Source organism: Girardinichthys multiradiatus, chromosome 15 (genome assembly GCF_021462225.1).
Source record: "Girardinichthys multiradiatus isolate DD_20200921_A chromosome 15, DD_fGirMul_XY1, whole genome shotgun sequence".
NCBI lineage: Eukaryota > Metazoa > Chordata > Actinopteri > Cyprinodontiformes > Goodeidae > Girardinichthys > Girardinichthys multiradiatus.
The window spans coordinates 29129911-29157752 of NC_061808.1; the positions used below are offsets into that span (position 1 = coordinate 29129911).

General features: G+C 40.1%; 1 protein-coding gene and 1 long non-coding RNA gene across 3 annotated transcripts in view; one reads left to right on the forward strand and one right to left on the reverse strand.

Annotated features, from left to right (window-relative positions):
- On the reverse strand, positions 1-27771 carry LOC124881753. The gene is made up of 3 exons (XR_007041735.1): positions 27640-27771; positions 1510-1575; positions 1-1354 (listed from the first exon to the last, which is right to left on the reverse strand). It is a non-coding gene; the product is annotated as an uncharacterized LOC124881753 (long non-coding RNA).
- The window catches only part of kcnk13b (potassium channel, subfamily K, member 13b), a 34433-nt gene continuing 33074 nt past the window's right edge, over positions 26484-27842 (forward strand). The window contains exon 1 of one of the 2 annotated variants that reach the window (XM_047387513.1): positions 26484-27485. In XM_047387513.1, coding sequence (XP_047243469.1) covers positions 26810-27485 — 676 coding nt within the window. In that variant the 5' untranslated portion in view covers positions 26484-26809. The remainder of the gene's footprint in view (positions 27486-27842) is intronic. The other variant, XM_047387512.1, reaches the window with a different exon arrangement.

Here is a 27842-nt window from a genome sequence, read left to right on the forward strand (position 1 = left end):
TGACGAACAGAAGCTTTTTATTGATCTTGTAGTGTTACTCCTATGAATACCAGCCCAATATGGTGTGGTATTATGGAACAATAGATGAAAGAGTGATTCGAGCATTGGCATTTTCAAAACAGCAAACGCTGCACACATATGGAATAAATTCACAACAGCTTATTTCAGAAATATAGGAATATATTAACAAAACAATTCAAAGTTAAATATTTCAATTAACAAACTCTTTAACTAGGCTATTAAAATTTAACTTAAACTACTAAGCAAACCTGTAAGAGCAAAGAAACTAATGAGCTATAAACAAAAAAAGGGAAAAGGGGACCAATAAAAATTATGCAATGATATGACAATTCAGTGTGGATATTAATGCTTAAGAACCAAGCATTAATTAAGTCAATTAGTTTTAATCTAATTAAGAACAATTCACATGTGTTTAAACTACCAATTCACAATGCAAGTCAGAAGGGTAAGTAAAACATTATTTCAATAAAATAATAATTAACAAGAATTATTTGCCGAATTAGAAATCAATAATATTATTGGAGAATTAATTCTTAATGTTGTTTGAAAGTCACTATTGTTGTAGTAAAATAGTATTTAAGAAAGTATTATTTGCTGAATTAGAAATCGGTAATCTTTTGGACACTTGATCTTAATGTTATTTTAACTAGTCACCACATGGAGTAACGGACTACTAAAATGTCGGAGAGGAAAGTCTATGGATTCACAAAATGACAAAAAGCAGGATATAAATATTTGACCTTCCTGGCACTAGCACTAGCAGTTAGCGGTTTCAGCAAAAAAAGGGACGCTTATAGCTAATTCACCACTCCTTTAAGTCACACATGTACCTTTTACTACAATGAATATAAATATAAATGTGCGAGGGAGTGCTGGCAGCGTGTTACGGCTGACCTGTGTTTAAACTATTCAATAAAACAAAGTTTTTCATAACTTTAAAACACAACCAAAACCTCAATAAGCCATTACCACTAGCTTAGAATGTAGCCTGCTGAGCTCAAATGGTCTAACTCCACAAACAAAAGCACCACACCATGAAATAAACAAAATTTAGATTGTTTCATCCCAAACTAATTTTGTCTGCCCAGACACCACCTCTTACATGAAGCGTCAGGATGGGTAGGATTGAAGAAAGTCCAGACAGTGAACAAATAAGCCGTGACGGCTGCTCTCAGTAGATGTGGAGGAGGGGGCAAAACCTCTGCTTGGACTGTACGCTTCAGACATGCAAAGCTGCCTCTTCTTCAGGCCCTCTTCTTCAGGCAGTGGGGAAAACCGCTTTTTCCTCTCTTCCAAGGGAATCTCTGGCTCATATTTATTCTCTGCAGAAGCTCTGAAAGAAAGACAGCTTGTCATTAATAATACCCCGTGATTTGCTGGATGCACATACAGCAGATGATAACATAACTTTTGGTTGTTCTTCAATCGACAAATATATCAACATCAGATCATAGTCAACATTGGATCCAAGGTTTTTTAGAGTCCTACTTGCCAGCGAATTTAAACACATTCTGGGACTTGCGCGCTTCCTCCCCGATGTAATCAGCTGCAGCGCTGAAGGTAAAAGAGAAAGAGGCGTGGCTGAGAGAAGTGTTTATTAGTGGCTCCCTGACATCACAGGGAGCCAGGGTGGCTCCTCCTTCCTGGGCTGTACTAAAATAGGTTAATATGGTGTATTTAGGGATTCAGAGTTTTTAGCCGTCTCTTTGTTTGTGTATAATTCAGTCCATGTTTTATCCCATGGCTGTTACAAAATAAGGGCTGTGTCCACACATCCATGAGCAGAACCAGCATTAGCCTCTTTGACAAATTGAGCTACAGTAGCTTGTTTGTTGCCAGCCTCCCCTTCCAGTGTTCATCAGTGAGCTATAGCCCCCCATGACCCTTTAGCCAGTTTACAATTTGTTCACTTCCTCGGATCAGTGTTGGTAAATACTGACCAATGCAAATCAGGAACACCACACAAAAGCTTCAGTTTTTGGAGATGCTCTGACCCAGTTGTCTATCCATTACAATTTGGCTCTTGTTAAACCCACTCCAAACATTTTGGTTGGCCATTTGGCCTGCCTCTAACAAATAAACTTTAAGGACACAATGTTCTCTTGCTGCTTGATAAAACCCATTCATTAAAATCAGAATCAGAATCAGAATCAGCTTTATTGCCAAGTTCGTGCATACAAACAAGGAATTTGACTCCGGTACACCTTGCTCTTTTGTTCTGTTTTTGCATTACAGAATATACAATTTACAATTTACAAGGTACAATATACACATATCTAATAGAAAAGGTGCATTTGCAACATCTGTATGCTGTTGTTCTGTACTCTGTTGAATGTTCATCAGAGAAACAGCCTGGAGGAAGAAACTGTCTCTGTGGCGGCTGGTTTTAGTAAACAGTGCTCTGTAGCGGCAGCCTGAAGGTAAAACTCTAAACAGTTTATGTGCAGGGTGTGTGGGGCTTGTAGAGATTTTGGCAGCTCTTTTCTTGACCCTAGACCTGTATAAGTCCTGGATGGAGGGAAGGTCAGCTCTGATTATTCTCTCTGCAGTCCTGATTATTCGTTGCAGTCTGGACCTGTCCTGTTTTGTGGATGAGCCAAACCACACTGAGATGGATGAAGACAGGACAGACTGAATGATGGCAGTGTAGAAGATGACCAACAGCTCCTGTGGAAGGTTGAACTTCTTGAGTTGCCTCAGGAAGTACAGTCTCTGCTGGGCCTTCTTTCAAACAGTGTCTATGTGCGAAGACCATCTCAGGTCCTCAGAGATGGTGGTTCCTAAGAACCTGAATTGGTCCACGGCCGATACAGTGTTGTCGAGGATGGTGAGGGGGGTGTATGGGGGTGGTGTTCTCCGAAAGTCCACCACCATTTCCACAGTCTTGAGTGGGTTCAGTTCAAGGTAGTTCTGACCGCACCAGTGTACCAGCCGATCCACCTGCTGTCTGTATGCAGACTCATCACCATCCTGGATCAGTCCAATGACAGTGGTGTCGTCTGCAAACTTAAGGAGTTTCACGGACAATTCCGATGAATCCTACGATGGTGGGTTTCTTGGGAACTGGGATGATGGTGGATCGTTTGAGGCAGGAGGGGACCTCACATTTCTCAAGGCTAGTTGGTCTGCAGAAGGAAGGACAACTTTTCAGAGGAGGACTGGTCCGAACCAGACCACTTATTGTTTGCTGAGTCGACTGACTCGAGGAAAAAGGAGAGGATTTTATTTTTGACCATCACGTGAAACTTTTATGTACAACTAGAGATTGTTTATATCTTGTTTAGCTGGGAATATATGTTGTTTAGAGGAAAGATTTATGTCCCTTGGACATTTTTGTTTGTGTTATATTTGTCAACATTTTATTTTTCCTCAACATATTTATTTAATATTTATTTAATAAACCGACACAAGGTAGTATGTACAGGGGTTGGACAATGAAACTGAAACACCTGGTTTTAGACCACAATAATTTGTTGGTATGGTGTAGGGCCTCCTTTTGCGGCCAATACACCGTCAATTCGTCTTGGGAATGACATATACAAGTCCTGCACAGTGGTCAGAGGGATTTTAAGCCATTCTTCTTGCAGGATATTGGCCAGGTCACTACGTGATACTGGTGGAGGAAAACGTTTCCTGACTCGCTCCTCCAAAACACCCCAAAGTGGCTCAATAATATTTAGATCTGGTGACTGTGCAGGCCATGGGAGATGTTCAACTTCACTTTCGTGTTCATCAAACCAATCTTTCACCAGTCTTGCTATGTGTATTGGTGCATTGTCATCTTGATACACACACAATGTTGTTTGAACCATTGGATGCACATGGTCCTCAAGAATGGTTCGGTAGTCCTTGGCAGTGACATGCCCATCTAGCACTAGTATTGGGCCAAGGGAATGCCATGATATGGCAGCCCAAACCACCACTGATCCACCCCCATGCTTCACTCTGGGCATGCAACAGTCTGGGTGGTACGCTTCTTTGGGGCTTCTCCACATCATAACTCTCCCAGATGTGGGAAAAACAGTAAAGGTGGACTTATCAGAGAACAATACATTGTCCACAGCCCAAGATTTGCGCTCATTGCACCATTGAAACCGACGTTTAGCATTGGCATGAGTGACCAAAGGCTTGGCTATAGCAGCCCGGCCGTATATATTGACCCTGTGGAGCTCCCGACGGACAGTTCTGGTGGAAACAGGAGAGTTGAGGTGCACATTTAATGTCCGGCCGATAACCGAACCTCAGCTTCAGGAAGAGCAGTGTGGTTTTCGTCCTGGCCGTGGAACACTGGACCAGCTCTATACCCTCTACAGGGTACTCAAGAGTTTGCCCAACCGGTGCCCCCCTGGACCTGGAGAAAGCATTTGACTGTGTCCCTCGTGATGCCCTGTGGGGGTGCTCCAGAAGTATGGAATCGGGGGCCCTTTACTAGGGGCCATCCGGTCTGTGTACAAGCAGAGCAGGAGTTTGGTTCGCATTGCCGGCACTAAGTTGGACTTGTTCCCGGTGCATGTTGGACTCCAGCAGGGCTGCCCTTCATCACCGGTCCTGTTCATAACTTTCATGGACAGGATTTCTAGGTGCAGCCAAGGGCCAGAGGGGGGTCTGGTTTAGGGACCAGTGGATTTCGTATCTTCTTTTTGCAGATGACGTGGTCCTTCTGGCCCCCTCTAGCCAAGACCTATAGCATGCGCTGGGGCGGTTCACAGCCGAGTGTTCAGCGGCTAGGATGAGGATCAGCTCCTCCAAGTCCGAGGCCATGGTTCTCGACCGGAAAAGGGTGGCTTGTCCTCTTCAGGTTGGAGGGGAGTTCCTGCCTCAAGTGGAGGAGTTTAAGTATCTCGGGGTCTTGTTCACGAGTGGGGGAAGAATGGAGCGGGAGATCGACAGACGGATCTGTGCGGCTGCCGCAGTAATGGGGGTGCTGTGCCAGTCCATTGTGACCGAAAGAACGAGATCCCGGATACAAGCGGCTGAAATGAGCTTCCTCCATAAGGTGGCCGGGCACTCCCTTAGAGATAGGGTGAGGAGCTCGGGCATCCGGGAGGGGCTCGGAGTAGAGCCGCTGTTCCTCCACATCGAGAGGAGGCAGTTGAGGTGGTCCGGGCATCTCTACCAGATGCCTTCTGGACGCCTTCCTTGGGAGGTGTTCCAGGCACATCCCACCGGGAGGAGGCCCAGGGGAGAGTGACGTCTGGATGTCACTGCTGAGTCTGCTGCCCCTATTTTTGATCGATACAAAATGTGAAGCAAAGTTTTCTTAAAGCACAACAATCTTTTTTTTTTTTTTTTTATACACAATGTGCCACAAAACTTTTAAAACCTAAACACTGGTGCACCCTCTCTGCACGTTTCCTGTCCACATTCTATGAAATAAAGGCCATTAGTGCCACAAAAGTAAAAAAAACAAACAAACATGTCAAAACATATTATAAACCTAAAACCATGAAAAGAAATAGTAAATCAAGATAAAATACTGCCTGAAAACAATCTGCACCATTGATTAAAAGACTAAGCATGCTTCCTTAAGTACCTTTTCCTTATGACACCCACTCGACTCAAGAAACGGCTCACTACAACAGCTTAGTGAATGCCTCCAGTGGTCCAACTGAGTGTAGTGTTATTATTATTTTTGTTAACAGTCGGCCGGGTTGAAACAAGGATCCTGTTACACTGAAGGAAGCCATTCTGCCTCTGGCAAAGAGGAAGCAGTAAACAGATGTATTACATTCTGAGCTGTCAGTCAACAGTTTTGTTGAAAGACTGTTTCTCCTGGATAAGATAGCATGGACGTATGTTTTCACATAATAGCAACAAAGATAAAGATTTCTTTCACTGTGCAAGACTACAAGTAATGAAAAGATTTGCTCCCCTGTTCTTCCTATACTACAGGTTTTGCATTATTGGAACCTTTCCCTGAGAGAAGGCTTTCGATTTGCATCTCAACTTGAGGCTCCCTGTATTGTATTTTCTTTATTTTTCTTCTACTGCTTTGGTTCTGGCTTCTAGTTTCCTTCCAAAGACCTATCTCTAGCAGTCATTGTGGTAAAGGAAGTGTATACTCTCTCTTACCTAAGGTCAATTTAGAGTTACCAGTTAACCTAATCGTTGTGTTTTAGGGCTGTGGGAGGGAGCTGGAGTACCCGGAGATAACCAACTCATGCACAGGATCCAAATTCCATACAAAAAGAGCCAAGGCCAGGATTTAAACCTAAAACCATCTTCGTGCAAGGCAGCAGTTCTAACCATTGCCTCCTGAAAAAGTACTGCAGCAGCAAATAACGCACTTTTTACAACAGACTTTTATTACAGAGCTGCTAAATCCGCAATACGAGGATATACAATAGTTTATTCAGTGCTTTCACCTTTGAAAAAAAATGAATCACCCCAGGCACTCGTGAACATGCAGTCAATTGTGATGGGAACCCAGCACCAACAACACACAACACTGAGGGACAATGACCCGGAGACCCTCCATCATCTTTAGCTCTGAGCCAGGCCCTCGGAATTACTTCCTCCAGGAGAGGAGTTCTACCCTTCCCAACCCAGCAGCAACAGGTGACACAACAGGGCAGTAATTTCACTTCTGGTGTGTTATGATCATCTGGGGAGGAGTGATGAACTTTTCACCCCAGCACAAACAGGAGCCTTTGGGATAGTGGGCATGCAACAGACCAAGCAGCGAGCAACAACAGACACCAGCAAATGGGACCTGTCAGTGAACATAGAGTCAGGTGACAGAGCCCCCCCCAAAAAATACAGCGCCCTTGCTGGCAACAGCTCTGCAGATTCAAAACAGGCATGAGTACTCATTGAGAGCACGCTTAAATTATCTTGCTACAGTAACATAAGAGTTATATCTTTGCTTACATACTGTTATGATACTTGGGTGTTTGGGTTCTCAGTTCAGCTCCATTACTGAGAATAAGTCTCCCTCCCTCAGCTTCCCTGCTTTCATTTTGACTCAGCCGCTCTAAATTTCCTCTGATTTGCCCATCTGGTTCCTTTGTCATGTGCCACCCCTGCCTCAGCATTTAAGCTCCTGACTTCTCACTGATCACTGCTGGATTCTTCCGATCAGTTGCCATCTCCTCCATTTCTCCGTTAAGTCTGCCTGTTTCTCAGCCTGTGCTCTATGTCTTGTTATCCTTGTTCCACACCATTTGTAAGTTTCCTCTTTTATTATGAAGAAACTATTTTACCACTGCAGATCTGCAGTGGTTCTTCTCAAAACCAACAGTCATGACACATACAAGCTAATGTTAGCACTGCAGCACAGCTAGTGGCTACAGGAGTTTATAAATTCTTAATGTTTATTGAGCTATTGTTTCCAAAAGGTTGTGGAGCTGTTTGTGCACTGTTTATCATTTGCCCATGTGGAAATGATTTAAGCTCATGATTACTGCAATGGGTTTTAGCTGTATCAATATTTAAAATGTCCTTGTTCTACTGCACACTTTCATCCATTTTCCCAGTCAGTATGTTAGCTCAGGTATCCATTTACATTGCAAAACACTAGCAGTTACCTGATGCATGCATCAAATTTTATGTTCCAATATCTCATGGGTAAGATTTAGCTATTTTAACCATATGTTTCCTGGATGCATATGCAGGCAGTTCTTGAGTGTTAATCCTTACTATGATGGCATGTTAGAGACACAACTCCCAAGGGGACACGTAAAATGACTGGCTTTTATTAATTTCCTTTAACCTTTATTAAATTAAGGACACAGTCTGAGTCAGGCTGGATTGTGAAATGAAAGATGCATTGCAGGCTCCGTTCGTCTGCCGTCATGTTAAACAAAACCTTTCTCTGTCCTCAATACAAACTGAAAGCCCCTAAGTGGTATTATAGAGATGGATGCATTTTTTTCAGGATCAGTTGTTATGAAGTTATCTAATATCTTCAGCTGCGGTACATGTGCATCCCAGTATAGGAGTACATGGACATAGTTTTTCAGTGGGCTATAAGTCTGTAAAGGTAAATAAAATTAACTTACATAGTGGCTGTCCTGACATACTGACCACTCAAAATGTTTTACTCAAGAGCCACAGTCACCCAGACGCACTCACCTTCATAAACCAATAGATAGATCGGTAGCCAATTTGAAGTTAAGTGCCTTGCCCAGGAGCACATTGACATGTGGCAGGAGGATGCTGGAATTGAACACAGAACCCACGGATTGCAAGATGACCACTCTTCTGACTGAGCCACAGTTAACATTCAAATTTTCTGTATTAATAAGCCATAGCAATCCAGATTAACAGAAACAAAAACTCAAAATATGCCCATCTGTGTGTAACTGAATCTGTATTATATATGAGTAATGTTAAGAAGATCAGTATGTGTCCTGAGCCATTGTGTAAGATTTGAATCTGTGTAGCCAGCAAACAGCACGGTCACAATAAGCCTGACTCTGTCCAAAGTTCAAGAAACCTCCAAAGCTCCGAACTGGCATGCTTAATCCTGTAGGTTTTATCAGTACACAACCCAAAGTCTCTGCTGGTTGCCAGGCAACCAGACTACAAGACTCCAAGAAGTTGGGGCTTTAGATCTAGAAAAAAATCTGTCCTCAAAACCACAATAAGTATTGATTAGATCAGAAACAGATTGAGGAATGTTGAGTTTTCAGCAGACCTCTGGGGGTTCAATAACCTACTGTCACAACCTTAACTGCAAAAATACATTAAACATAGTTCCCTTCTGGCAGCTTTACCAATAACACTAGCTGAAATGTATACTAACCAGCAGTTAGTAAACTGTGATGTGGCCAAACCCCAGCAGTTATTTTGAAATCTTCTCTAACCCTGTCGCATCTGTTCTCCTGCTGCAAAAACATTTACCAGGCAGTAAATTGGTGACTCGAGAGCAATAAAAGAAAAGTATCCAACTGTCAGGAAAATACACAGTTGGTGATACCACTCCCTGCTTTCAATATCAGTCCAATACCTTCAGCTCCCCAGGTCCCTGATGAGGTTTATCACAGCTTCGTGTTTGGTTTGAGCTCCTGAGCGCCCTAATGAGGGATGTGTTCATTTAGAGCTGTTGCAGAGTGCTTGATTTTCGCTTTTAATGCAGATGGAGGTAGCAAAAATGACGGTACCGATGTTCAGTTGGTCAGAGTGTACAGATTCTCTAGACCAGATGCCGACAGCCTTTCCAATCTGAAATGGCATCCGTTTGTTCCTTTTGGTTTGACATTTTTAACTACAGTTGGTGTTGTGGTCGTCCTGACGATGCCTTGCAATAGTATGCATACCTGCTACAAGCCCAGCATGTTTTACTGCTATTAGATGTGATAGTGTGGTAGAACATAACTGTGCAGTGGAAGCAAAATGACTTTTACAAATAAAAATCTGAAAATCAGTTTTGCATTTGAATTCAGCCACACTCACTCTGATGCCCCGTTATAAAAGCCAATGCAACTAGTTGGCTTTAGAATGCAGCAAATTGGTGTCTACTCCCCAACTGTGTGTAATTTAATCCCAGATTAAATGCATCTGTTTTGTGAAGGCCTCAGTTGTATGTTAGGAAATATATTAGTAAACACAGGAGACAGGTCAGGTAGAAAGTTGTTGAGATGTTTAAAGCAGGGTTAGGTTATAACATAATATTCTAAGCTTTGAACATCTCACAGAGCTCTCCTCAAAACATCATCTAGAAAAGGGCACATTTGCAGTTTTTTTGAGACATGATTGTCCAGTTAAACTCACATCACAGAATCAGCCAAAGGCCAGTGGTACCTCAGGAGGAGCTGCAGAGATCCACAGCCTAACAGGAGAGCTGTTGAGCTATGTCATGTGCTCCAAGAATCTGGGCTTTGCAGATCAGTGGCAAGAAGAAGGCTAGTAATAAAAGAAAACCATAGCAAGTCTTATTTGCGGCTTGCCACAAGCCATGTAGGAGACAACGGAAACAGTTTTAGGCTCATTTGGTCAACTCAGAACATACTAAAACTGATGTTTTTGGACTGTATAAAAATACTGGGTAGAGCAGAAAATTAACATTACACATTGCCCTGAACAAGCCATCAATACAATGAAACATGGTGGTGGTAGCATCATGCTGCGAGGAATTGTTTTGTTCAGCTTAGATATGAGAGATGATCAGAGCTGATAGCAAGATGGATGGAGCTAAATAGAGACCAGTCGTGGAAGAAAAAAACTGAAAGGCTGAAAATGACTGGGGTTCACCATCCAGTAGGTCCACTCTAAACATACAGCAAGAGCTACATAGGAATGATTTAGACTGAAGCATATTCATGTGTTAAAATGTCCCACTCAAGGTCCAGACCTAAACGCATTTGAGAATATGTGATTGGACAAAAATGATGTTCACAGATGCTGGTTATCCAATCTGACAAAGCCTGAGCTATTTTGTAAAAAAGAATGGGCAAAAATCTCAGTAGCAGCAATAACATGCAGCAGAAGATGGGTCTTCAAAGTATAGATCCAAGGAGGCAGAAAACCAGCTCAGGCCACACTTCTCAGATATTAATTTACAAAACAGTTTGAAAACCATGAATATTTTTTTCAACATCACAGTTATACAGTACTTTGTGTTAGTCTATGATATAAAATCCTTGTGAATTACATAGAAGGTTGGGCTTGTAGTTAATGTGAAAAGGTCAATTTTCACATTTAGTTAATAGGTCATGTATATGTTTTCCAAATTATCATTCATAAATCCATCTTTACAACTTAGCATGCAGCATTTCTAACTCTGCTTAAAGCACTTTTTTCATATTATAACGCAACACATTTAATATTCAGACGTGTTCAGAATTTATACCTCGGGTTTATTTGTCTGCGTGTTTATGTAAGAAACCAAATGGGAATTCTTTGGGGACTTCATTTCATGTAATCTGTTGGAGAATTGTTGATTGTTTTCTTTGTTAATGTATTCTCCCACTTGAGGTTCAGCTGATAGAGACCCGACCCATTATTATGGGTCTCTATCTTGTAAAACATATGTTCACATAAAATATTTTCTTACGTTACAAACATAGGATATCAGTAATGTTCTTTGAAGAACATTAGTAGGAGGCAGAGCTGGGCTCAGAACAGGCTCCGGCTCATCAGCTTTCCTTTAAATCCTGCTCTCTGGTGCTCACTTGCCAAGACTTTCTGCCATCATTAGCATTTAGCTCTTCATATTTTAAACTACAGGCACTTGAAAATGAGGCTCAGACTGTCTCCAAGCAGAGTCCAAATGAAGATGAGCTCAGTTTATATCTTTTAGATTTTGGGTTTAAAATATTTAAAAACAAAATTAAAGCATGAATTTAGTAAATTCTATACATAAGTTTGGATTTTTTGTTCAACTGACCAGTAATAAACACATGCAATCACTGTAATTAACTCTGAATCCCTTTCCTCAAGGCATTCTGCCTGTCTTATTTCTCATTTGGCTGTGCAGTGGTCTCTAATATAACATTTGCCATATTTACAACACTAATGGTGTCATGATTTTAACTGCCGACTTAACCTACATGCAGAGACACTCAGAGAACAAGATCAGTTAGAGATGTTTATTGAAAGCACGGTCAGGACTAACGGGAAGCGGCGGGCCTAATACCCATCATGGGGAAATCGTGAAACCCACCAGGGAGAGGAACCGCGTCAGGAGAGGAGCACAGTCTGCCATGTTCAGTCCTTATTCAGGAAGGAGTCCGCACCACAAACGGAGGTCTGGATCAGGTCAGCCAGAGATCGCACCACAGAGGGCAAAACACTCAGGCAACGAAATGCTGGCAATCCATCCTCTTTATGCCTCCCAGCTGATGAATCAATGCGCCACACCTGTCGTCTCAGGCATTCTCCTGCTGGCGGCACCTAGTGTTGGGATAGTGTTAGTAGCAGGCAGCAGATGACTCCAGATCCTGACAAATGGTTGTACAACAGAAAACATAAGCCTTTTTTTTTTTTACAATAATCAAATGTGCACCAGTGCATTTCATGTGCACATATAAATGCAGGTCTCTCACTGGTGGGCTTCTCAAATCAGGGTCCATGATGCTCTGTTTCTCACTATCTTTGCTAAATTTAGAATTATTGGCTCTTTCTAATTCATCACAAAATAACTTCAGCTCACAAAAAGTATATTTTCTCCCACTGCCTATGTTCAAGGCCTTTGTTTTGAAGCTAAAATGAAGCAGTTCATTCTTATGACGTTCTGTGTGAAGGCCAAAATAAAATTGACACAGCGTTTCAAACAACACTTCCCATCACTAAAAGAACACCATGCCCACACTAAAACATGGTGGTGGCTGAATCATTCTATGGAGCAGGAGTGTTTTTGGCTGCTCCCTTATTCGGGGATAATCACAGCATGTCAGTACAACTTGCCTTTCCTGACGCAACCTGGAATCCAGTCCCCCATATAATAGACTAGGACTTACCCTGCTACACCATGAGGGACATTGGCAGTATCATGCTATGGGGTTACTTTTCCCCTGATAGAAATCTAGTTTTTGTCAATTTGGATCAAATTATGCAAAGTCCCAAAGACCAGTCAGTTTTGATCCTGAATCTTCTCTGGTCTGCTGGAAAATTTAAGAGGGATCAAATTTTTCAGTGCCACAATAAGTCCAAACATGCATCCTAATCAACAAAGGAATGGCATCCTAAGGAGAAAAAGAAAGTCGCCTGGCCAGAGTTCTAAACCTAATCTGACAGAAACTCTGCCAAAGAGGATTGTGGGCAAGAGATGTCCAGAGAGTCTGATAGATAAATGAGCTTCTTTGCTCTCTTTCTTGTCACAAGGCCATTATCAAAAGGTATATTTGGTATAACGACTGAGCATCATCAAAAAACTCCAAACACGTCAAACACGATAGGGGCAGCATCATGATATTTGGTTGCTTTTCTTTACATTAAATTAAAAAATCATTAAACCCAGTGAGTTCGCTTTGTTTCAAAATCCTCAGGTGCGTTCTTAAAGGCTGAAAACCTCAATAGAAGTGGACTGTGACCAAAATAAGTCCTTGCAGTCTGATACATTTCTATGTCTTTGATCGGTCTTTACCTTACTGCGCCAACCACCTGTTGCCAGGTCCGTGCAATCTCTGCACTGGTGTCAACATTATTCAGTAGGACATTCCTTACAAGAAGACAATCCTGATGCTTGGATCACCCACTACTCATATCCATATCCGGTAGTCGGCGGTGTATCAAGGTCAACTATGCTGTTCACATCATAATTCTAATTTCTTTGTGACTTGTGATGAACAACAAAACAATATGTTGATGTTCTAAACTTGTTTGACTGTTCTCACTAAATCCAAGATGAAAAGAACCTCTTTTATTTTTCAATTTCTAAGGAGTGCTTGACTGTTTGCATTACACACATACAACTGATTAAAAGGCCGTGCCTTGGTTGAGTATTGATGTCTCCCAGGAAAGGTGGCACCACTGTATGAAAGACAAAAGCATCAGTGTCATTGTACAGCTCTGACTGGTTTACCAAAGTGGCCACTGTGGTACAAACATACACAGGGAAAGCTTGCTGACAGATGAAAGGGCCAGCCACAGGAAGTAGCCATGGCAACCAGTCATCCTCACTATGACATTGCAACAAAACACTGTATGGGGTCTTCTGGGATTTCTTTTTCATATTAGATTTTATTCAAAGGCACAGAAGAAAGAAAAGACTCCTGCTCTTTGAATTATGTGGGATAGTTTTTTAACCAATGAAACATGTATATGCAATAAAAACGTGTTAAAATACAGTAAAATGGGCAGAATTATTGAGCTGTAAATCAGTGAAAGATATTTTACTGCACTCTTTCTGTGGTGTAATGACATTTAAGCCTTTACAACTACTGCTGGTATTACGAAATAGAAATAAACAGTTCTGAATGTTTTTAACTTAATGTGATAATGTAGTAATGTATCCACTAATTATGTATAATCGCAAATTAATTAAGCAGAGGGGTACTGCTAGCATTGGCAGGTCCTTCTGTGAATGTGCAGGAACTCATGGTCAAGTGTGTCTGAGATACTATAGCAAAAATAAATACTAAGCATGTAGAAGAGGGAGTTTTCTCTGCCAGTGTTCAATAAGGAGGAGCATGATTCTGAAGGTCAAGCTAGAGTGCCAGTAATAGCAATAGGTTAGAAAGTAGAATGAAACACTAAAGCATTCTGCTTTATTGCAGTTGCATTCAGACTCTGAGATGCTTCACATCTGGATTAGATGTTATTAATAAGCAGAATATAAAACCAGACAAAAACTGAGAAAGAAAGCAGTGCAGAAAGGTGCAGTGAAAGCCTTCATTGCTCTAAATGTGAATCTCTCATTCAGCGGTGTCGAGTCCTTCTCATCAGATGTACTCTGAACACAGTTGCCGTCACACAAAAACACAAAATTAGCATAGAGTAATTGCTCTATTATATGCATATCAGCTTATAATGAATTGTGTGAGTGACTCCTCCCAGTTTGAAGACAAGCCTGTCAATAATAGTGCCACATGTAGATCACGCATCTCACATGTGTTAGTGTCCTCAATGAGAAGCAGCTACAATCAAATCTTCCCCAACGTAATCAGCAGGACAGAAGCAGCAATGCCGGAGACCACAAGGGAAATTCTTGGAAACTGAAAATTGCTCAAATCTGAAAAACTGGCACAACTGACATGGTGTTCAACGATTGGAAAGGAAGAATTTGCATGTGTTTTCACTGACAGGGGAAAATAAAGCTTACTTAATAGGGACAGATGAGCAATTAGCAGTGAACCATCTGCAGCAGTTTCCGTAAGCATACATGGTAAGAAGATTAAAACTGTAAGTGCAAAGGTTTCTGAAGATTTACTCTGGAGTCCTATGGTGCATCTTCATGCTGAGGCTCATGTTCATAAGGCACTCACTGCTGGTTTTCAAAACTGTAACATCAGTCCAAATCAAATCATGCAGCATCAACATCAAAAAGTAAAGCATGCAAACATCTGCTAATTAGCAGCACTGAACTGTTTAACAGTTTCACTCTGTTAGTAGCTGCTCCTTAGAGCTATTTTTTCAGGATGCCTCTGTATTAGAAATGTCTCTGTAGGATCTCTATAAGTAGGAATGCACTGATTGCTCAAGAGATGACTGAAGAGGGGTCATTTTCAACTTGGCCAGCATGACTGACATTTGACATATTTTTTTCTGCAAGGCTGCTACAGTGAAGATAAAAATTATTCAAACCCCTGCCAGATTAAGATTTAATATTAATTTCCTTCAACCAATAAGTTTGTTTCTGAGAGCAAATGAAACAGGCATCTCTCAGAAGATAATAAAACAATGTTCAAGGAAATGTAATGTCGGAAATAATTTATAATTTATAACCCAAGGAAAAATCTTTATTGGCATTACAGCAGTCAAACCCTTGGTATACTTACTGATCAGCTTTTTGCATGTTCCCATTGGTTCCCACTGGTTCCCACCTAATCTTTATCTACACACGTGGACATAATTGTTGGTACCCCTCGGTTGATGAAAGAAAAACCCACAATGGTCACAGAAATAACTTGAATCTGACAGAGTTAATAATGAATAAAAATTCTATGCAAATGAACAAATGAAAGTCAGACATTGCTTTTCAAACATGCTTCAACAGAATTATTTCAAAAAATAAACTCATGAAACAGGCCTGGACAAAAATGATGGTACCCCTTAACTTAATATTTTGTTTTACAACCTTTTATGGCAATCACTGCAATCAAACGATTCCTATAACTGTCAATGAGACTTCTACACCTCCCAGCAGGTATTCTGGCCCTCTCCTCATGAGCAAACTGCTCCAGTAGTCTCAGGTTTGAAGGGTGCCTTTTCCAGACGGCATGTTTCAGCTCCTTCCAAAGATGCTCAATAGGATTTAGGCCTGGACAAAAAAGATGGTACCCCTGAAAATATTGTGACCAAAGCAACATGTTGAATCAAGGTGTGTCCATTAATTAGCATCACAGGTGTCTACATTCTTGTAATCAGTCAGTGGGCCTATATATAGGGCTACAGGTAGTCACTGTGCTGTTTGGTGACATGGTGTGTACCACACTCAACATGGACCAGAGGAAGCAAAGGAAAGAGTTGTCTCAGGAGATTAGAAATTATATATTTATATATTTTATAAGATCATCTCCAAGCAGCTTCACGTTCCTGTGACTACAGTTGCACATATTTTTCAGAAATTTAAGATCCATGGGACTGGATGTGGCCGCAGGAGGAAAGTTGATGACAAAACAAAGAGACGGATAACACCAATGGTAACAAAAGAGCCCAGAAAAACCTCTAAAGAGATTAAAGGTGAACTTCAAGCTCAAGGAACATCAGTGTCAGATCGCACCATCCAACATTGTTTGAAGCAAAGTGGACTTAATGGGAGATGACCCATGAATCATAAAAAAATCATAAAAATCATAAAAAAGCCAGACTGGAATTTGCCAAACTACATGTTGACAAGCCGCAAAGCTTCTGGGAGAATGTTCTATGAACAGATGAGACAAAAATTGGTCTTTTTGGCAAGGCACATTAGCTCTATGTTTGCAGACAGAAAAATGAAGCATATGAAGAAAAGAACACTGTCCCTACTGTGAAACATGAAGGAGGCTCTGTTATGTTCTGGGGCTGCTTTGCTGCATCTGGCACAGGGTGTCTTGAATCTGTGAAGGTATAATGAAATCTCAAAACAATCAAGGGATTCTAGACAGAAATGTGCTGCCCAGTGTCAGAAAGCTTGGTCTCTGTCACAGGTCATGGGTCTTGCAACAGGATAATGACCAAAACACACAGCTAAAAACACCCAAGAATGGCTAAGAGAAAAACATTGGACTATTCTGAAGTAGCTTTCTATGAGCTCTGACCTAAATCCTATTGAGCATCTTTGGAAGGAGCTGAAACATGCCGTCTGGAAAAGGCACCCTTCAAACCTGAGACAACTGGAGCAGTTTGCTCATGAGGAGTGGGCGAGAATACCTGCTCGGAGGTGCAGAAGTGTCAATGACAGTTATAGGAATCGTTTGATTGCAGTGATTGCCATAAAAGGTTTTGCAACAAAATATTAAGTTAAGGGGTACCATCATTTTTGTCCAGGCCTGTTTCATGAGTTTATTTTTTGAAATAATTCTGTTGAAGCATGTTTGAAAAGCAATGTCTGACTTTCATTTGTACATTTTCATAGAATTTTTATTCATTATTACCTTTGTCAGATTCAAGTTATTTCTGTGACCATTGTGGGTTTTTCTTTCATTAACCGAGCGGTACCAACAATTTTGTCCACGTGTGTATCTTAAAAAATCCCTATTTGGATTCTTACTGGGCCATTCCAAGATGTGTTGGTGAAATTGGTGAAATTGGTGAAATTAAAAAGTTTATTTATAAACCCAAATCTGCTAGGGGTATGAATAATTTTAGACTTAAGAGTAATTGGTGCTAGTACTAGTGTAACACACCAAGGTTTGAGTGTGTTGAGTAGATTAAATGTTCCTGTAAACACAGGAAAATGATGAGACAGGCAAAGTAAAGTTTATCTTTGCCCTGCTCCTGCCATATTGCAGAAGAGGGTCTGAGCTTCCTCTATACTGTCTCATCACACATCCCCTGTAGGGGTGGAGGATAAATATGCTTCAACTAAAAATCCTAAAAATAAAAAATGAAATGTTTTTCCCTTTGTAACCATAACCAAAACAAAATGTGAACACACATTAATGTGTCACACTAGTATGTCCTTGAGTTAAACGTTTTTTTTCTGTCAAAGTACATGATTTTCTTTTTTTGCTAAGACACAAGTGAAGATTATCCTGTCTCGACTCTCTTAAGTTCATATTATACCATGTTGAGCTCAACCATCCTTGTGACTTGTGGAGTCCTGAGCATTTTGAGAATAGCTATATTTTAAGGTCCAACCGACCGCTAAAAGAGTATGAAAGCAGACATGTCTCCAAGGTCAGGTTAAATTTTGTACAATAACTGGCCATTTCTTCAGGTGAACTCTTTCAATTGCTTTTTAAAACAAAGAGCTAATCAGCCAGTTGCGCTGCAGTGATTGCATTAGGTCTCTGGACGCGCTAAAGATGATTTGCTGAAGTTTAAGCTCTCGTTTAAACTCTGGCTCGTCTGAGCATTTCAAAAACTGCTGATGTACTGGAATTTTCTCACAACTGCCTCTCAGGTTTACAGAAAATACACCAAAAAATAGGAAATCTCCAAATGGTGGTACTTACGTGGACTTAAATATCTTTGGTTGTTAATGGAGGAAACTAGACACATTCGTATAAGGTGATAAAAAGGCAGCAGAAACCCAAACAACCTCATTTTACAACCAATGTATGAGGAGTAACATCCCTGAATGCACAACATGTTGAACCCTCTGAGCTGCCAAGGTAGGTAGTGACAGAGTTGGTGAGTAGATGTAAAGTTGGGGTGACACAAGCAGTGCTCCATTTTAACCAGTGGAGCTGCTTGGCCTGATATTTCTTTTCTGACTTTGTTTAAAAGCACAGCTCATTGTTGGGATGTGGTCGACTTCAGGGCAGAGGTAGGTGAATGAAAGGTTTGTCTATTCAGCCAAAACCAAAAATTATTTTACAATTAGTCCTTGTGAAACAGCCAGTTGGAAACGGACACAAATCTCTGTCTTTTTTCAGTCTCCAATAAGCTATATTCAAAACAAAGCCAAACAAAAGTGCAACTACGGCATCTCTAATCTAACTAGCTACCCTAGAGCAGGCAATTTTAACATAAAACCAAAAATATCACTGCTTTACATTGAGCATTTCAAGCTCAAGCAAACCCTGGTTTATTCACAGAGACTTATAGTAAAACAATCCAAAGTATAAAAGTAAAATAATAATCAGGTAAAATAGTTCAAATTTATACAAAAGGAAACAAAAAACTAAATGAAAAACATAGAAGGTATGCCTGTGTCATTGTTGTAAATGAGAACTGGTACTCAAACATTTAACCTTTTGAAATAAAGGTTTAACAATAATACTAAAATTAAAAATTAATACGGAGGCACCCTAATAACAAACATTTAAAAGCCTTAAAATGGGAATAAAGCTAATTCCAAGAACAAGTTAAATAAAGACGAGATTAAAATAGCTGAATTTCAAGATTAGTCCCTGAACATGGAGGGTGGCAGACTCTTACATCTAAACTAATGTACAGTAAAGGCTTTTTCAGATCATGCTTTCATTCTGTGATCTGTATGGGGAATGGAGGGGAGGCTGATATAACTCCACCAATATTACCCCCATGATCCACATTAGGAGGTGTTAATATGCACAACCACAATGAACAACTAGGGCTACTATGAGTGTGCCAATTTAAAAAAGACAGCGGTTGCGGAGCAGAGACGTTGCATGGTTCCCTAATGTCAATGTGATCTGAGAAATATGTTGGTCAACAGAATCTGATGAGAGAATAACATGAACTTTGCTGCTATATCTACCACTAGCAGTGGATGATGGACCAGTTCAAATTTGTACTTTTGTTCCCAATGAAATTATGTATTCTATGAATTAGGATGCTACGGTTAATAATGTTTAATGCTAAAATACATGGGAAACAACAAAGTCAAATAAATCCTAAAGGAAAAAAACATGTTATTTCAGTACAAACTCAAATAGATGATCCAACAGACCAAGTAGTTGACAGTGGATTAATAATTCAATGCTTGCTTCAGGTTCCTAAAGGGTAAGTACAGGGACATATTGAACAGGATTGTGAGAATGGAAAGCGAAATAGTGGGAAAAGCTCCCCAAAAAATCGGACCCACCTTTACACTGACAGAAAGAGGAAGAAAGCTGAGGATGAGAATTGTCAGCAACAGTCCTCATCCTCTTCCAAGTCAGTCTTGGAGGCGCTACAGAGCCCTTCTGGTTAAAGGTTTGTTCAGAAAGTATTTTATCCCAAATGCTTTAGGTATTCATAATTCACTAAAGCAAACAGCCAGCAGTAATAAAATAAACTGTTATATGACTTCACTTCACTTGACCATTTTATGGTCATTTGCCGTGCTTTTTAACCTAGTGTTTTATCTCCGTTTGGGCTTGATCTTTCTTTGTCTAGTATGTTTGTAAGCCAAAGTCTTGTCTTCTCTTCTCTTCTCTTCTCAACCTAAAACATAAGGATTGCTCTAACATTCTCTCATAGAAATGGCAAATAAAACATTATTAATGGTTACCCATCACTAAATAGTTTTCTAGGTGAAAATAGTTTTTCAGGTGAAGTCAAATAAAAAATGAAATGACGTCAAAATGAAGTAGATGTCGCTCTGATTTAGTTTTGACAGCAAAGGTTCTTCTGTCTCTGTGGCCGACCACTCCTCTTCAAATAGAACAAGCTCATTATCCCTCCTCTGGCCAAATATATTGGACTCAAGATTTGTCTCCACTGTCTTTGGTCACTAATGTGTCACAGATATATATATTCTTAACATATTCAGAACAATAGCTGGAAGCATCAAAGGCTCTGGATATAAAAGCTTATCACACTCTCACTTAAATCCAAACTTGCACACACTCAGTCTCTCTTTCACGCACCCTCTCAAAAGCACAAGCTCACTTTGATAAACACACAACACACTTCTCTGTGACACTAACAGAAAGCAGCGGTAATGCCTGGAGCAACTAATTGGCTCCAAACTAATCCCACCTCTGTGCGTCTTCAGATAGCAATAAAGTCTGCTGATTTCACAGCAACACATTGAATAAGGAAGCATTGACATAGCCACTTTGTAGAAGAACACGTTTAGCCATTTACATTTAAAAGGGTAAAGAGGAACAAGCGTTGGCTTCTAAGCAAATTAAAACTCCCAGCAAATATCAAAAGGGGGGGGAATCATTTCCGCACACACCCCTAGGCTCAGTCTGCTGACCAATGCTGTCCAATAAAGTTACACCAAATGTTTAAACCATTTTTGGCCCTCTGTGGTGGTGTTGTGGGCTAAATCCACATCTTTAATCTGGGGGAAATGGGTTCAAATCTTGGTTTCATTAGGAAGGGCATCAGGTGTAAAAAGTCTTTGTGCAAGAAGGATACAACATGTACAAAGGCCTTTACTGTTTCAAAACCTAAACAAAATGATTGTTGATTTCACATTTTAAGCTGTCCACATATGGCCTGATCTAATAAAGGTTTGCATGAATAAAAACATCCAAACCTTTATGGGGACATTTATGTTTAGGTTGTACAATTTTTTTCAAGTCAAATTTGACTGCATTTAGCCTTCCTTTTATCTGCTGACAGGCTTCCTCTTGCTTGCTGCATGATGCAGCTTAAATGATCTGCAGACATGTTGATTCGTGGTAGCAAATAAAGTTCCCTTCTAAATAACTAAGACATTTTGTACATTCTCAGACTTTATTTTTAAAAACTTCACTCATTAAGGAAAATGACAATTTTTAGGTTTTCTCTTCTCAGTTACAGTGTCTACACTGAAAAGGGATTTTGCCAGTACTACCTGGAAGCATTTTGGTACAGTATGGTGCATTTACTATTGGGCTTTCCAACAGACTGAGACAATGGAGCTGAAAATCAACCAGTTCCACTGACAAGACAATATCTCAATGCATATCTACTACTACTAATATCTACTACAGGCTTTAAATGAACACGTTTGTCTAGATTACAGTGGTTACAGGTTTTTCCATGTTTCAGCTGGCACGCAGTCAGGCAGAAAACGAGGCAAAGCCCCACCTCAGGACACAGGTCCTGATAAAGACCTTCTCATGAATATGTTCCTGATAGAATATTGCATGCTCTGACATTGTGCATTGCACGCCTCTTTGCACTTTTCTGTTGTTTACATACAATACTTTGTAACCTAGTTTCCTGTTACTATGGTTACCCCGTGCTGCGAGGAAAGATATCTCCTCTCCCATTAAGATTGATAGTGAGAAACATGCACTGTGACTGTATTTACCAAAGTTCAATTTAATCTTGTGATTTAGCTGAAATGAAATAAGATTTAAATTGCTTTGCTCTTTTCCACTCAAAACAAAAACAAATTACTGACCTGTGAAGTCATTAGATTTTCCATTATACAATAGCAGAATAAGCAGTTTAAACTCTCTATTGACTACTATATTGTAGATAAGTCCATAACCTCTTATGGTTAATAGCAGGTATTTTTAGTATTTTTAATAAATGTGAGAGTTCACCATTTGTGTGTTTTCTGTGTTTTCTTGATACAAACAGTTCAATGTGTACTTAAAATGAACATTTATCATAAGATAAAATGATGCTCTCTAACATATTTAAACATAAGAGCACTTCAGTTTGAAGGAGCAAAGAGGGACCATACTAAAACAAACATGGCAGCTGCATGTACAATGAAGTGAAAAGTAACAAGATTTGTTTTAGCTATATTTTTTTAAACTGTAAGCTTGTGTAAATTTGAAAAACCAACAAAGCAGCTGATATGATCTGTCGTCTGAACCTGGCCTAACTGAGCTCTTGGTGCAATTATCTACTTTCTTTTTTACAACTGCAAAAAGTTAATGAATCCAGAGTCTTTTCAGTTTCCAGTGACTTACGAGATACTTCATGACTTTTATAACTGGGTGTATTCAGTATTTTTATATTTTTTTATATTGTTATAGTTCCTTTTTTATAGGAAACAATGATTTTTTTCTGTTTCTGGTTCTATTGCTTGACCTTTGTCAACTTGCAACAAAAAATACAGCTGTTACTTTAGTGAGGATAAGGAAAATATGGTTGGAGTGCAAGGTATGTTGTTCAGGGTTTCCGGAGTGAGGCTATGTCAAAAGATTATGGTCAGATTATTACCTGCAGGAAATATCTCTCTAGGAATCTTCATTTAGTGCAAATCCAAATCAGTTGAACTCAAGGCAAGGCAAGAATATTTCTGTAGCACACTTTAGCCACAAGACAATTGAAAGTGCTTTACACGATGAAAAAAGTACATTGCAGTAGCATGATAAAGTAAAAGAAAAGAAAAGTAAAGTTGGACCGAAATTAATGAATGCACTCAATGCTTTTAGCCTCATATTTTCTTAACATAAATTCAAATGTTTCTCTTTGGGGAGTCGGCAACTCCTTAGTACTGTTCTGATCCACTGGGGCAGTATTCCTTTTAAAACTGATTCAAAGGCTAAAGCTTATGGCTAGTTCAAGAATTCGGAGAGGCTTTACATTTTCTCTTCTCAATATCTGTTTCATACAGGAAGATCATTGGTGGTGCACTGCCTCCAACCGCCATTTCCCTTGTTCTTAATCATCAGCTTCTCTGACATTAACTGTACAGTGTTCATAACATAACATAACAATGTTTTAAAGGTTCAGAGAAAAGTATTCACATCAAACGCTATGAAATGTTTGAGCCTGGAGTTGTTTTATGACAGGAGTGGTCTGGATTTATACTAAATGAAGACCCCAAGACAGTTAATTACTTAAGAAAAGATATTAACAGCTTACAGCCATTTAACAGGACCTCACTTTAAAAGTCCTGAACCATTTTTTAAAATTAAATGCTTTACTAATGCCCACAGCATTTTTTCAGCCAAACTTTTTGAAAGCCTTTGCTTCCTATTTTCTGCGTTACCTTGGCAACCAGTCAATGAAAACAACAGCCTGCTTTCATGGCATTATTGTCAGACCTTTACTAACCACCTTGCATGCTAACTTAGGAAATAAAAGGGTCCCACTGCGCGCTAAAACAAGAAAGGTTCCTGATCTGTTGTCCGTATTATGCAACAAGCACTAAACATCTGGGTTTTTGGTGTATTTTTATATGAAGGATCACAGGCTTTAATGTTACTGTTGTCAAGGCCTAAAAATGGCCAAAATCCCTACATATTTTACATAGTTTTGTATATTTTTCATACAGGAAATTTAAATAAAGTTGAAAATAAATAAACGTGTCAAAATGTATTAAAAATATTTACAAAAATTAATGAAGTCATCGTAGGTTAAAGGCATATAGAATATTTTCCGCACTTATGTCATTAATCCATGGGGCCTCTACAACAAAGAACCATGAAATAATCAGAACTGTCCCTGTGGCTCAACAGACATCTAACACCTAACTGGTGAACCTACACAGCAAGTTCCTCAGATTAATTTTCTTCATCTGAGCAGTGTTTGGCCCTACCCTCTGGTCGATAAAGCTGACAGATTAAATATACCATTGCCAAGAGTGGCTAAGAGAGATAATGTTGTGTCATGTCCTATTTATACCACAACGAAAATGAAAGTTATAGATTACTAGTTAAAACTTGCTGAACACTGATCAACTAAGAAAGAGAAGTGGAACCACAAAAATACTTGTGATTTATTTGTAAGAACCGTTTGCTTTGCCAAAAGAGTAGATAGATTTGCTAAAAACATTTGTTACTGTGAAAGAAATTGACCTAATTATTTAGCAAACCATCAAATTAATTGTATTTAGTTAAATAAGATATGCATTAAAGTTTAGGTTTATTCAGCAAACAACTTAACAAGATCAATTTTAAGCAAGCATATTTTTAAGTCAGTCAAACGTGTGCCTTGGTTGTTTTTTCAGGGTAATGCGGCTGAAGTGCAGAACAGGCCTTGTTCTTTGGGATAAATTTTCAAACTCCTCGGAGTTGCTGGCCGGACTCCATCATCAAAAAAAATCCAGTTTCTTCTCACCACCCAAGGGGATTTCAAAGGTCATGATAAGCGCAACAATTATGCTCAAGATGGTGGAAATGCTGCTTGAGGATGTTTCATTTGTATGAAAGCTCATAGACCCAAGAGCTTAAGTTAGAGCCCTGCTACAGAAATGTGATGTAAGTGGTTGCGGTGTGTGTGAGAGAATGATTAGAGCATGGGCTTAATGATGGTGCTGGTAAACAGGAGTAAAATGATGCAAAGTGCCCTCTTCCAGAGCCTGACGACGATTGCCGCTGACCTTGCCAGGGGACATGGTAATTTCTGAGCCAGCTGATGGTCTCATCACATCTACTTAAAAAGCAAAGGCTCATGCACTTTCAGATTTAATCTAAATGCTTTATGAACAAAAGACAAACACAAACAAAATTACACCAGACCTGTTGCTGTGGTTACAAAATGTCTTAACGTCCTAATTACCATGGAAACACATATAGTGTCGATATCCATTATAGGCCTTAGGTTCATCATTAATCTATGTCAAATTGCCTCTGTCAAAGTTACTCAATTTATTAAAACCAATACTGTACATTTACCTGAAAAGTCAAAATGCACAAAAGTCTTGAACTGTACAAATATCTTTCAATAATTCAGAAATTATAAGCAAACCTTCTAAAAAAATCTAATAGATTTTGATCATTTAGAGTCCCTTTGAATAGTATTCCTACCCCTTGTGCTTTTTCCCATTTTTTTCCACGTTAGAACCTCAAACTGTAATATATTTTGTTGCCAATTGTTGTGATAGAACAGCACAAAGTAGCACATACATACAGAAGTAGAATACTTTTTTTTACAAAAACCACTGCAATGCGTTGCGTGCATCCAGTACAACCCATTCCCCTTAGAAATTACCTAATCAATAAATACAGATCACCTGTGTTTATTGTAATCTATGATTGCATATAATTCATATAAAGTCAGCTGTTCTGTAAAGGCTTCAGAGGTTTATTAGAGCATTATGAAGACAAAGGAACACACCAGACAGGTCAATGAGGGAAAATGGGGAGAGGTTTAAAGCAGGGTTAGGTTACAAACTTGAATGTCAGACGAGAACATCAATTATAGCAGCCACCAAATTGTGACTCTTAACAAACTGCAGAGGGGGATTAGTGGTTCAGGTGGAGGACCCAAATACAGGCAGGACACAGGCGAAGTCATTAAAATGCTAATTTAATCAATAACAAAAATTCACAGCATGCAGAAGGAAAGAAGGGAAGTGATGAGAAGAAAACTGGTAACAGTGGTGAATGGCACCTGGCATGGCAGAAGAAGGACCAAACAAAGGAGATGCTTATTTGCTGGGAAGAGGAATTTTGGAATGCAACACAGGGGAGTCTAATAAACAGAATGCATTGCAGCTGTGTGGGGAGCATGAGTGGAGCATTGGAGGGGAAATGTCTACTTGATAAGCAAACACTACAAGGAACACAAAAAGAATACAAGGAAGTAAAGCAGAACATAACTAAAGGTTCACAATAAAAACAAAAAGAAAGTGACAAGATATTATGAAATGGTGTAGATCAGAACTTATTCATCTGTTGGAACGGCCTAGCCAAAGTCCAGATCAAAATATAATTGAGAAACTGTTGCAAAAGGTAAAAATTGCAGTTCTCGAATGCTCTAAATCCAGTCTGACTAAAATCCAGTTGTGGCTCTAAGATTTTTCTTTGTAAAAAATAAATAAATAAATAAATATATATATAAATGTGTGTGTGTGTGTGTGTGTGTGAAAACCATGTGGTTTCCGTTATGTCCTACTTTATGTTGGTCTCTCATTACAATCCCAATAAAGACAACAATTCTTGTTAACATGCAGTGAGGCGAAGTAAAGACAAATGTATGACTTGTGGTTCTGTCCATGGGTCTGTTGACTCCTCATTGTTTAGTCAAATTTTCCATGTTTCCTGAAATAGCGCTTTGGGTGCCTTTCTGATCCTGAATAATTTATTTCCGCTGTGACATTTGCTCACACGGTCTCCGGGTAAAGACGGGCAGGAGCGTGGCTCCCCCATCAGAGCTCCGTAAAGGTCAAGTGTTATTGATCTCACCATTTCAAACACGCTCTATATTGTCAGAATCAAACCTCCAAAGTTTGGATCGGGTCGAACATGACGGGGGTTATGTTCAGACTCATTATCTGCTTCTTAGGCGTATGTTGAGCAGTGATACTGGTGATCAGACTCTGGTGCGTAAAAGACGCGCTCCGGGGCGGGGAGTGCTTTGGAGACGCATCAGTAAAAGAGCACATCTGCACGACGTGCTGCACCTACAGGTTGCCGCGATTGTTTCCTTCATATCTTCTGATATTTTCCCAATCCACTGTAAGATCCTGCCACTGGAACTGCTTAAAGATCTTTTTTTAACACTTTGGACTTTTTCCACGAAACTGGGCTGCGTTAAACACAATGAAAGTCAACGGTGGCGGACTTTTTCGTCTGCCACAGGTCCCTCACAGCTGCCGCTGCGTCGCAGAGAGAACGGCAGCATAATGGCATGTAGGAGCGGCTGCTGCTGCGGCTCCTCCGGTCCCATCAACGAGGACAACGCACGGTTCCTGCTGCTGGCGCTCTTCATTGTCCTCTACCTGCTCTGCGGGGCCGCCGTTTTCTCGGCGCTAGAGCAGCCCAAGGAGCGGGAGGCGAAGGAGCGATGGGCGCAGAGGTTCGAGCACTTCTCCCAGAAGTACAACCTGAGCAAGAAGGACCTGAGGAACTTCCTGAAGAATTACGAGGAGGCGAACGTAGCGGGGATCCGCGTTGACACGATCAGACCCCGGTGGGACTTTACAGGAGCTTTTTACTTCGTGGGGACTGTGGTGTCAACAATCGGTGAGGTTTACTGTAACTGTAAAATACATTTTCTCTCACAGCACTCTTTTCAGTTTGAGAGCATTAAATACAATTTGAGTGAACCCACGTTGGGCAAATATTTTCTTTAACTTTTTTCACCATTTTACTTCTATTATAAACACGATAAACTTACCCCAAGCGCAAATGTCTCCACTCCTCTAAAGTAAAAATGGTGAAAAAAAATTGTTTCTCTTTCACTTCTGTTTATATTGAATCCGCTTAAAGCCACCAACAGAGAAAGAAAACCTGTCTAGAATTTGATATGAGAAAGCACTCCAGAGCTCCCCATCGATCCCTTGTCACAACCTCTCATGTTTCTCCCTCCATTCCTCCTCA